Source organism: Electrona antarctica (assembly GCF_951216825.1).
Source record: "Electrona antarctica genome assembly, chromosome: 3".
NCBI classification, from domain to species: domain Eukaryota; kingdom Metazoa; phylum Chordata; class Actinopteri; order Myctophiformes; family Myctophidae; genus Electrona; species Electrona antarctica.
The window spans coordinates 60,312,498-60,324,894 of NC_136808.1; the positions used below are offsets into that span (position 1 = coordinate 60,312,498).

A 12,397-nucleotide genomic window follows, 5' to 3' on the forward strand; every position below is an offset into this window, starting at 1 on the left:
TCACACTCACTGTGCTTTAATCAACCTCAGATGGGAATATTTCATGTCCAAGCTGAGGTGGAATAAATGGCTTCAGAGTGGTTGGCTTGCCTCTTCGCTGCCCCAGGGCCCTTCATCACCATGTTGACAGCATCTACCAGTCATGATGCTCTGCTGCAGCCTCCATCAGGGGTCTATCAGACCGTACTGCAGATCGGCAGGCCTGCAGGAAATAGGAATCCCATTAAACTCAAGTATATTGCCTACAATGAAGTGAAGGAACCATCTGTATTCTGTTCAAGAAGTCACGGCACCCCTCCGTCCTGCCTGACACATTGAGGACCAGAGTAAAGCACATTGAAACAGAGGTCGCGTTTACAATATTTCTACGGTCGGGTTGGAAATTGTTTTGTACCCTATTGTGTACAAAAATGAGATTATGTAATGTGCTTTACTATACTGTAATGATGAACATTTCTGTCAGCTACTAAATGAACAAGGGAAGGGCAATACATGCTTTTTTTTTTTTTTTTTTACTTTTTTTTTATTTCAGTTTAGGCAACTTCACAGAATTATAAGCATACATATTTCTTACAACTGCTTCTTTTTTTCACACAACCTCAGCTGTTTCATACTTTCACAGAATATATATATATATATATATATATATATATATATATATATATATTATATAACAAAATACATACATACATGGATGCACCTGGGACGTATCCTCAGTGATGTATCCCAAGGTCATCGGGGTTTCGGGTCTCGCAACATCATACCCCTCACTCAGGTGACCCAGCCGGGGTGATCAAGTCCCGACTTACGTCCCAGTAGCTACCCTCGATCAGTCCCATTAGGGAAAAACCAGGGCCACACAATCCGTTCCTCCTGAACTACTCTGCCGGGACTGGGAGGTACCATTCTGGCGCGTGGAAGGACTAGGCTCTGTGGGTTGACTCCTGTCCGGGCCCCTCCTACGTCTCACCAGGTCCACTCCTGCTCTCACCAGGTCAGGCCCTGTGCGTTGCACCAGACTCCCAGCACCAGGCACTTTATTCAGGAATGGTGGATTCTCGAGCCGCAACAGTTCCGCAGGCTCCACCTTGCCCTTGGTGGTGCCGCAGGCTCCGCTTGAGGCTTGAATGGCCCTCCTAAAGGCCTCACCGTGGGTTTGTTGGGCTTCTTCCTCACGGAAGACACAGGCTGGGGCGCCAACCCATACTGCTCCCGGGTGCCGTCTAATTTCCGGCTGCCACCCGTCTCTCCGGTGGTCACCAGACTATTCCTGGTTGTCACGTAGTCTATTCCTATGAGTCACTAATAGAATAACTAAACAAAATACATACATACATGGATGCACCTGGGACGTATCCTCAGTGATATACACTCATACACACAAACAACAACATACATTTACAATTATTCACAATAAAACAAGGAAATAAAATACTACAATTCACCATAAAAAAGGAAATAAGTAGCGAGACAAAAACAACAGAGCGTCGACAACAATGGGAAGTGAACAATACTGAGAACAGACATGACTGGAGACAGAGGAAAGCATATGAGCGCACCAGAAGGTCTGGGGAGAAAGTGTATTTTGTGAATTGTTACTCAAGATTCCGATACCTGCTATACCTCATTAGAAAAGGCAGTACAGGACTCCATCTTTTGCTAAATATGTTTGGTTGAAGCCTCAGGGCATATGTAATTTGTTCCATCTGGTAAATGTCAATACATGCTTTTTAAAGGAGTGTGAAACCATAGGCTGAAAAAACCTCAGCGGGGTAAAAACATGGCAGGCATGCATACATATGTGACTAAATTTGACTGAGGGACTGCCATTGGATTTTTTTGAATTTTCGTTTTTTCATGTCATGTGAAAGCAGGGAACCATAGCTTCAAATTGACATATTGGTTGTTCAGTTTGACCCACCAGTTTTGGAGATATGGCTTATAGAGTAATGTCTTGGAGAAAACAGCGAGTTGAGAAAACAGGCTTGAAAGGTTCACTTCTGTGGACTCTAACATTACACCTAGCTACATGTTTAAGCATCTATTTCATATTTACATGTCGATTTCAGCTCTGACACTTATTTCAGACATGCTCTAGGATGTGAAGAGTCTGCCTGTGCTAAAAAACCATAGGCTGAAAAAACCTCAGCGGGGTAAAAACATGGCAGTCTCTCAGTCAAATCTGGTCACATTTCACAGGTCAAACTAATCCACATGGCAGGTCCACAGAGAAACATAATCCACATGAGAGGAAGGGCCGGGGGAAAAGTCTTGTTTGAAGAGGCTGTTGCCTGGTGATAGCCGGTGATCAGGCCTTGTTCAGCAGTCTGATGGTAGCAAAGGTGGAAGCTGTTCAGAAAGTTGTCCTCCAGCATAGGCAACAGTTTACTGGCTTACTAGCCTGCAGCCATTTCGCTTTTTATGTAAAAATGTAAAAAATCTTAATGAAAAAAGGCTTCAAACACACTACTTGTCACAATGCAACACAACGTGATCTTGTAGATGGTCTATTATTTTTTTCTTTTCTTTTTTGAAAAAGGTTAATATTATCGTCACAATATCAATATTGAGATATTTTGTCAAAAGTATGTGTATAATTTGATTTTGTAGAGATGAAGAATGCCAGCACTCATTGTATGTCCTTTTACATGATTTTATTTACCTCTGAGACTAAAAAACGGACGCGTTTCGGCCTGTATGGCCTTCCTCAGCGTTTCGCTACTTCTACTTATATCTTCGAGCCTTGCACCTATATGGATTTTGTTTGAACCTGGAGTGCTGCGGGTTCTCTGCTACGGCAGTACTATTCTCTTATTTTGATTTTGCCCATAATGGCCCAACCCTGTGAGGGATGTAATGACCATATTAGGGAGGGAGGTAGACAGCAGTGATGTGTTGTTGCAGCATCTTGTAATGCATGCTGGATGGATGGATGGATGGAGTGGGTTGTGGGCTCTGCAGGCTAACAGGCTATATTTACAGCTCTGACTAACAAGCTGCAGGACATCTCTCTCTCATCCTCATTCTTATTCATCTCGTTGTGGTCAGACAGAAAGCTTGTATCTCTATATTTCAACTTTTTAATACAAAATATGAATAATTCCCTATACTTTGTTGCACAAGTGTGTCGCACACAAGTATAAAAAATTGCACATCTACAAGCATTTTTCAAAAATAGCTGATCTCTCCTATCCTGGAAGGGAAGCCGAGCCCGGGCCCATTTGTTCCTGCACTTAATTCCCCAAAAAATAGTAATACAAAAAGTGACACGCTTTAAGCTTTTAGAGATATGCTATTTTTTGAAACATTTTAAACTGAAAGTGGTTAAGTGTGTCTGTGGGTTTTATGAATATCGAAGCTTGTTTCTAGCACGTTTCTAAATAGTAACTATATTGTATCCATTGGAACACAGGTTCTTTTTTCCATTTGTTGAAACGTTTGACATGGGCGATCTGCTCAGGGGGACCACAACTCGATAAACACCTTTATGAATCCCGATAGGGGTAATTCGTTAGCACAGCACTGTACACAGCACACAGTACAACAACAACATACAAACAAACACTGTACACTGTGGCGCTAAAAGGAGACGTGCAATTAAACACCTAAAAGTGGGAAATCTCACTATTGATCAGTGCTGTGGTTCCCAAGACAGTCATCAGAGACTTTGCTGGTTTCGGCCAATGAGGTTATCTGTGGTCTTTTGACATTAAATCAATTCTGGTTGGAGGAAGACCCCCCCCCCGCTCCTCTGCTTCTTTTCTTTTTGATGCATGTAGATGACAGCATTATATTGTTATTTCTAGAAGTAGAAAGTTATTTTAGGCTATCTAGAGTATTAGTTTGTAGATCTGCTATTTTTGCTATTTTATATTGTATTTTTATTGAAATATTCAAATCTATTATTTTTATTAAAATATAAACTTTTTTATATAATGTCAACCACAGCTCTGACTTGTTCTTTGTTTCCAGGTTCGATCTTTCTGACAGAGACAAATTCTTTGACAGTAAAACCAGGAGCTCCCTCGTAAGTACTGGATCACACACGCACGCACGCACGCACGCACGCACGCACGCACGCACGCACGCACACGCGCGACATGATTATAATGCATTATGACCAAACTTTAAGTAAAGTCTTACTTTGTAGTTAGAATGTGCTGTTCCTTTGAGCTTTTAATGTATTATGACTAGCACTCATAATGCTTAATAAACCGTGTTACTAGTAGTAAAAAAACGCGTATTAGTAGTTATGCATAAGAATAAATATTTATAACTAGTGTTATGAATCACACACACACACACACACACACACACACACACCGCTTCCAAATGAGATGGTTAATTAACGATTATGTCGTGGTATTGATTGGGCGTTATTGGAATGACCGTGTCAATGTGTGCCGTAATATGAGTCCCAGGCTGTTCGCTCACAAGCAGAAACGTCAATAAAGTCCCATTACTGTAGAGATTGGAGCAGTGCTCAGCCAGCTGCTTCCCTTCATTCTGTTCATACCACGTCTCACAAGGGGAAGGGAGTGATATTCACAGAACTCAACTCATGGTGAATAATTAATGTGATGTTATATATTAGTGATAGTATTATTATTATGAGTGGGGTTGTAACAGGACTCGGATACACACAGTCACGATTTGGAACATTTTCAATACAGAAAAAATGAATTTTAGCACAGAGAGGGTCTGCTGGTTGAGGGCAGAGCACATGGTCAGAAGTGAATTTAAAAGGTGCTACACTGAGTGAGTACAGTATACATTGTGCCATTATACTGAATAATTAATTTAATTATAGGACCATTATATGAGGATAATGTTGAAAGTATTCTTTTAAGCGCTGTTTCAATAATAGTGAAACTACAAGCTCATATTTTTTAAATTGATTTTTCACCCCACCTATATTATAATGATATGCCAAATTAGGGACACCGGCCTGGTTGAAAGTTAAGGTGTGTCGTGTCGTGTGTCGTATTGTGGTTAACATTGTGTGTTTCTGTCGCATCACATCAGGTGTATGAAGTGTTGAAAAGGACTCGCTGCACCAGAGCCAAATTCGCCATGGGTGAGCAGTTTAACACAAGACACACATCCTCATACATACAATGAAAATGAATTCCTCTGTTTACAATTCACAATATAATGCAGTTCATTGCCAAAGTATTTAGCTTCATTCGCCCTCCATCTTTGAATACTTTTCCCAGAAGTCCCACATGTAACATGCTCTTTGTACATAAACCGGACCTGACAGCATTGATTGACGGGTTGAAACACCAGCGAGCAGAATCGTTAAAGCTGGTGCTAATGCTGTAAAAATGGGGTCCTAATGAAAAGGGACAGCCCACCACAAGAACACCTGCTTTTTATCTCATGCAGTAACACAATCCTATTTACAGTCTTTATTTATTTGATTTGATGGTTAGATTAGATGTGGCTAATAATAGAGCTAATAATAGAATAATAGAGCTCAGAGAAAACGCTACAGCCCACACTGTAGGGTAGTTATCAATGTACCAGTACTGTAGGGGTCTGTTTGTAGGGTAGTTATCAATGTGCCAGTACTGTAGGGCTCTGTTTGTAGGGTAGTTATCAATGTACCAGTACTGTAGGGCTCTGTTTGTAGGGTAGTTATCAATGTGCCAGTACTGTAGGGGTCTATAGGGTAGTTATCAATGTGCCAGTACTGTAGGGGTCTGTTTGTAGGGTAGTTATCAATGTGCCAGTACTGTAGGGGTCTGTTTGTAGGGTAGTTATCAATGTGCCAGTACTGTAGGGCTCTGTTTGTAGGGTAGTTATCAATGTACCAGTACTGTAGGGGTCTGTTTGTAGGGTAGTTATCAATGTGCCAGTACTGTAGGGCTCTGTTTGTAGGGTAGTTATCAATGTACCAGTACTGTAGGGCTCTGTTTGTAGGGTAGTTATCAATGTACCAGTACTGTAGGGCTCTGTTTGTAGGGTAGTTATCAATGTACCAGTACTGTAGGGCTCTGTTTGTAGGGTAGTTATCAATGTGCCAGTACTGTAGGGGTCTATAGGGTAGTTATCAATGTGCCAGTACTGTAGGGGTCTGTTTGTAGGGTAGTTATCAATGTGCCAGTACTGTAGGGCTCTGTTTGTAGGGTAGTTATCAATGTGCCAGTACTGTAGGGGTCTGTTTGTAGGGTAGTTATCAATGTACCAGTACTGTAGGGGTCTTTTTGTAGGGTAGTTATCAATGTGCCAGTACTGTAGGGCTCTGTTTGTAGGGTAGTTATCAATGTACCAGTACTGTAGGGGTCTGTTTGTAGGGTAGTTATCAATGTACCAGTACTGTAGGGGTCTGTTTGTAGGGTAGTTATCAATGTGCCAGTACTGTAGGGGTCTTTTTGTAGGGTAGTTATCAATGTGCCAGTACTGTAGGGGTCTGTTTGTAGGGTAGTTATCAATGTACCAGTACTGTAGGGCTCTGTTTGTAGGGTAGTTATCAATGTACCAGTACTGTAGGGCTCTGTTTGTAGGGTAGTTATCAATGTACCAGTACTGTAGGGGTCTGTTTGTAGGGTAGTTATCAATGTACCAGTACTGTAGGGGTCTGTTTGTAGGGTAGTTATCAATGTGCCAGTACTGTAGGGCTCTGTTTGTAGGGTTGTTATCAATGTACCAGTACTGTAGGGCTCTGTTTGTAGGGTAGTTATCAATGTGCCAGTACTGTAGGGGTCTGTTTGTAGGGTAGTTATCAATGTGCCAGTACTGTAGGGGTCTGTTTGTAGGGTAGTTATCAATGTACCAGTACTGTAGGGGTCTGTTTGTAGGGTAGTTATCAATGTGCCAGTACTGTAGGGCTCTGTTTGTAGGGTTGTTATCAATGTACCAGTACTGTAGGGCTCTGTTTGTAGGGTAGTTATCAATGTGCCAGTACTGTAGGGCTCTGTTTGTAGGGTAGTTATCAATGTGCCAGTACTGTAGGGGTCTGTTTGTAGGGTAGTTATCAATGTGCCAGTACTGTAGGGCTCTGTTTGTAGGGTAGTTATCAATGTACCAGTACTGTAGGGCTCTGTTTGTAGGGTAGTTATCAATGTGCCAGTACTGTAGGGGTCTATAGGGTAGTTATCAATGTGCCAGTACTGTAGGGGTCTGTTTGTAGGGTAGTTATCAATGTGCCAGTACTGTAGGGCTCTGTTTGTAGGGTAGTTATCAATGTGCCAGTACTGTAGGGGTCTATAGGGTAGTTATCAATGTGCCAGTACTGTAGGGGTCTGTTTGTAGGGTAGTTATCAATGTGCCAGTACTGTAGGGGTCTGTTTGTAGGGTAGTTATCAATGTGCCAGTACTGTAGGGGTCTGTTTGTAGGGTAGTTATCAATGTGCCAGTACTGTAGGGGTCTATAGGGTAGTTATCAATGTGCCAGTACTGTAGGGGTCTGTTTGTAGGGTAGTTATCAATGTGCCAGTACTGTAGGGGTCTGTTTGTAGGGTAGTTATCAATGTGCCAGTACTGTAGGGGTCTGTTTGTAGGGTAGTTATCAATGTACCAGTACTGTAGGGGTCTGTTTGTAGGGTAGTTATCAATGTGCCAGTACTGTAGGGCTCTGTTTGTAGGGTAGTTATCAATGTGCCAGTACTGTAGGGCTCTGTTTGCCCCCCAGTGGGGCTTAAATGCAGTTTGGAAACTCCGACTAGTAGGGCTATGTGTCTTCACAAAACTAGGCTAAAAATCTTAAAAAAGTGTCAAGCTTCTAGTATTTGAATGTCATGTGTTGTACCTACTGTACTATTATAACGGTACTATTCTACTATTATCTACTATTTTCGGTGAGCGACATTGGTCCACAAGCAAATCTGGCTTTAATATCAGTAATGTTAAAGGACAACTTTAGTTTTTTCAAAACCAAGGTTCATGTTTTAGGTTGTTATTAGAGAAAGTAAAAGATGAGTGTTAATTTTTCTTCATTTGCTGCTTTCTTTCGTTTTAGGGATTTTAGAGGTTTTTGACAGGGGGCGGGGGCATTCAAGCATGGGGCTAAATAGGTATTTCTTTACAAAATATTATGGCGATTAATTTTTTTATTATTTACTATAGTCCTAATATACCCCAGGAAATTACATCTGGCCACAGAAGATCACAGGATCTACTGAATGTGAAGGTAGCCTACTTGGGGGAAGCCACACTGTGTCATAGGCTCAATATGTCAGTTTGACACATTCAGTGTGGGGGGGGCGCAACGTTTTTTCCTGCCCAAAATGTAATTCCTGAATACGCCACTGGTTTGAGGATTGTTTGAACTCTGCTGGTGGTCCAGAGGTCCATGAAGGTTGAGATCTACTGAACTCTGCTGGTGGTCCAGAGGTCCATGAAGGTTGAGATCTACTGACCTACTGGGATGAAAACCTCTTGTTCTTTCACAGGCATAACCAGTCTCCTAGGCAACGCTGTTTACACTTCTGCGTACCCGCTGCATGATGTGAGTACCCCCTGCGCACGCACGCACGCACGCACGCACGCACGCACGCACGCACGCACGCACGCACGCACGCACGCACACACGCACGCACGCACGCACGCACGCACGCACGCACGCACGCGCACACACACACACACACACACACACATACACATACACATACACATACACATACACATACACATACACATACACATACACATACACACACAGCACGGTTTGTAGTAGGACTGTTTGATAACTTCATTGACTCCATTGAACTCCATTGTGCGAGTGTTGCTCACCAAAATAATTGCAGATGGTTATGTTTGGCTTTAGATCTGTTGTTTTGGGTAAGCAACACTGTTGTGCAGATGGGGCTTTACTGTTTAATCACAGCGAGAAATGAACCGTTTTGATCGTTTGGCATTAGTGTGAAATGGGAAAATGCTTTGTGTATGAAGTGTTTTAAATGCTGATATAACCTAAATATATTTAGCCTAAAGGGGAAATATCCCATGCCTGGGGCAGATATTAGGCTTTTGGGGCCTATCTTGTGCCACCCCAGGCACCCCTCACCCCCTCACCCCCTTTGGGGCCTATCTTGTGCCACCCCAGGCACCCCTCACCCCCTTTGGGGACTATCTTGTGAGGCACCCCTCACCCCAGGCACCCCTCAGCCCAGGCACCCCTCACCCCAGGCACCCCTCACCCCAGGCACCCCTCACCCCAGGCACCCCTCACCCCAGGCACCCCTCACCCCATGTACAATTTTTTTAAATAGTTCAAGTAGTCGATCTACATTGACACGTTGTGAGCTTGTAGATCGGCAATTTGAAACTATTTCAAAATAGTCAAAAATGGGGCACGGCGGCACAGTCGGTAGTGCTGTCGCCTCACAGCTAGAAGGTCCTGGGTTCGATTCCCGCTGGGGGCGTGTTCTCTCCTCCGTGTCATCAGTGCCCATACCCGGGTTGGCGAAAGAGTTTGCATGTTCTCCCCGTGCCCCCTAGGGTAGGTACCCTCACAAAAAACATGCAGTAATCCTGGTCTCTGAACTACCTACCCTGGCCAGCTGGGGCGCCTGATGGAGGGGAAGGGAACTGGTCGGAATAACTTTCCTTGTTTCCTCATGCATAGGAGGAAGCATGAGGTCAGTCCGCTGCCCCCCCCAGGTTGGCAGAGGAAGTGTAGCGCCCAGGATTACATTAAATAATTGACACTGGGTGAAAAAATGGGTTGCAAAATCGTGGGTTAAAAATTGTTTAAAAAAAAGTAAAAAATGGCAGATAAGTTTAGGGATAAGGGCTAAGGGGTGGCACGATATATAGCCCTCAGCCTTCAGGCAAAGGCTCTGAGCCACTACTGCTACTCTGACATTAGCTCTGGTCCATAGCCTTATGATTCTGCCCTGCATTGGCTTACAACGCGTGGCATCCGTGACATGACATGTCAGCGCGTGGATGGCAATTTGTAGTTACCGGTACTATATAATTATCACGCTTCAGGCACCTGACAGCCACTAACAATAAAGAATGGTTTCCCCAGAATGTGGATGATATGGTTCATTATGGTTAAGAGTGTGTGTGTGTGTGTGTGTGTGTGTGTGTGTGTGTGTGTGTGTGTGTGTGTGTGTGTGTGTGTGTGTGTGTGTGTGTGTGTGTGTGTGTGTGTGTGTGTGTGTGTGTGTGTGTGTGTGTGTGTGTGTGTGTGTGTGTGTGTGTGTGTGTGTGTGTGTGTGTGTGTGTGTGTTTACAGGGAGACTGCGAGGGGATGAGCGCAGAAGCCAATGACAGGAAGGTAAGGAGAAGAAAGCCGTTGATCAATACATGGATGCGATCGATCAGCCATTTCCAATAATTCCAATCAATAAGCAAAGGCATAACAACACAGTATTGATCTGTTGCTGCGTCTCACATAATAAACTGGAAACACAGCTTTCACCTTCCTCTGCTTTGAGAGATCATCTAATTGTGATTTATAAACCAGTGATTATGGCGGGACTTAAGCGACGCTTAGAGAGTCCCAGTCCCGCCCCCTTTCAGAACGACGAGGGCACCAGAAGAGAATCTCCCATTCATCCATAGACGTTTCAAAGAATTTATTTAAACACCTTTAAAGCCTCGGACAAAGCCAACTCGGCTCCTGACAAAACATGACAATAAACTTAGATTAGACTTAGTTTATTGTCATGAGTTAATTTTCATGATCTGAGTTGGCTTTGTCCGAGGCTTAAAGGTCTTTAAATAAATACTTTCTGAAACATCTATGGAAAAATGAATGGGAAATGATGGAGGGGAAAGGAACTGGTTGGAATAATGTGTTCCTTCCACGTGCTACCATCCAACCAGGGAAACTCCCCCCTGTCAGGTGTAAATGAGCAACTTGGACACTCATGCATGAAGGAAGCATGAGTTCAAGTCTGTTGCTCTCCCCAGGTTGGCGGAGGGTGTGTAGAGCCCAGGATCACATTAGATAATTGACACAGGGGTGAAAAATGGGTTACAAAATCGTGGGATAAAATTATATACACACAAACACGGATACAAACAAAGCTGGTTGTTGGAGTGGTTTGCACCACTCAAAAAGGCAGATGTTTGTGTGTATGAGCACGGAATGTGCTCGGCTGATTGGCTGAGCACGGAATGTGATGTATAGAGTGTCGCAGTCCCGCCCCCTACCAGGGCCCAGGAAATGATTCCCCGTTCATTTTCCCCATAGACATTTTAAGCCTCGTACAAAGCCAACTCGAGTTGTGACAAATCATGACAACAAACACAATTTTTCGGGGCGAACAAATAATTAGAAAGAAGAAGAAAACACTTTTTTTGTTGTTTTTCTTCTTTGTAATTATTTGTTAGGTCCAAAATGTTGTGTTTGTTGTCATGATTTGTCACAACTCGAGTTGGCTTTGTCCGCGGCGTAGACGTCTTTAAATAAATACTTTTTGAAAAGCCTATGGAGAAAATGAACAGGGAATTCACTTCTGCGTCTCACGTCGTCATGAAAGGGGGCGGGACTGCGACGCTCTATGATGATGTATGATAAGAGCACCCCTCACTTCACACAAGTGTGATATATTAGCTATATCAAAACACCTCCAGAAAGGTTAAAACACCTTTCCCAAGTTGGGCCGCAACCAGCTACTGCATGCATGTTTGAGAAACAGTGTAGATGAATTATTAATGAAATAACCCTTGACAAACCTAGCAGCCATACAGGAAAAAACAATCTCAATGCAACCCCAAATGAAATACGCCCTCGACTCGTATCTCTCATGAATTATTTATTTGCAATCACCATTTACCAAAAATAATCACACAAAGTATTATTCATATTCTCGTTGGGAACAGCTCCTGTAGTAGTGATTCTATTGTTAAACAGTAGATGAACTATTATAGAAATACCTCTTTAAATTATTTAAATTATTATTATCATAATATCGTCTCATCGGCTGATAAGTTATTTTGCATAATGGTTAGAATTGTTTGCGTTCGTCTTTAAACAGCTGGATGAAATGAACAGAAATGTCATGTTTACACTGTTGTGTCCACATTGTTGTCCACGCGCTTTTAACCACTTTAACCAACCCTGAGTCCCTGCTTTGGGCTTCTTGTGAGCTTGTAGATTCAAGGTTCAAGGTCTTTATTAATGTCCCAGAAGGGCAATTAGGTTTACAGCAAGAGTAGTGGTTTAAAACATACAAACAATACAGCAAGAGTAGTGGTTTAAAACATACAAACAATACAGGACAACAACAGACATGAGACGCTATAGCATAAACAGAGGTCTGGGCGCATCTAGTGCAGGTATAGAATCAAAGATAAACAATAAGAAAGGCTAGAACTGCTAATTTCATTGTCAGTCATTTTAATTGTTTATCTTTGTCATAACTGCCCTGTCATATCTGCCCTGTTCAATGTTAGTTTACAAAGCTTAAAAGGCATGTTTTGTGCCAGGGACCCC

The 12,397-nt window shown here is 42.8% G+C and overlaps 1 protein-coding gene across 1 annotated transcript in view; it reads left to right on the forward strand.

The window, feature by feature from the left end:
* Positions 1–12,397, forward strand: part of ano1a (anoctamin 1, calcium activated chloride channel a) — a 141,812-nt gene that overhangs the window by 58,480 nt on the left and 70,935 nt on the right. The window contains exons 6-9 of the mRNA XM_079496429.1: positions 3,973–4,027; positions 5,026–5,077; positions 8,397–8,452; positions 10,190–10,231. Coding sequence (XP_079352555.1) covers positions 3,973–4,027; positions 5,026–5,077; positions 8,397–8,452; positions 10,190–10,231 — 205 coding nt within the window. The remainder of the gene's footprint in view (positions 1–3,972; positions 4,028–5,025; positions 5,078–8,396; positions 8,453–10,189; positions 10,232–12,397) is intronic.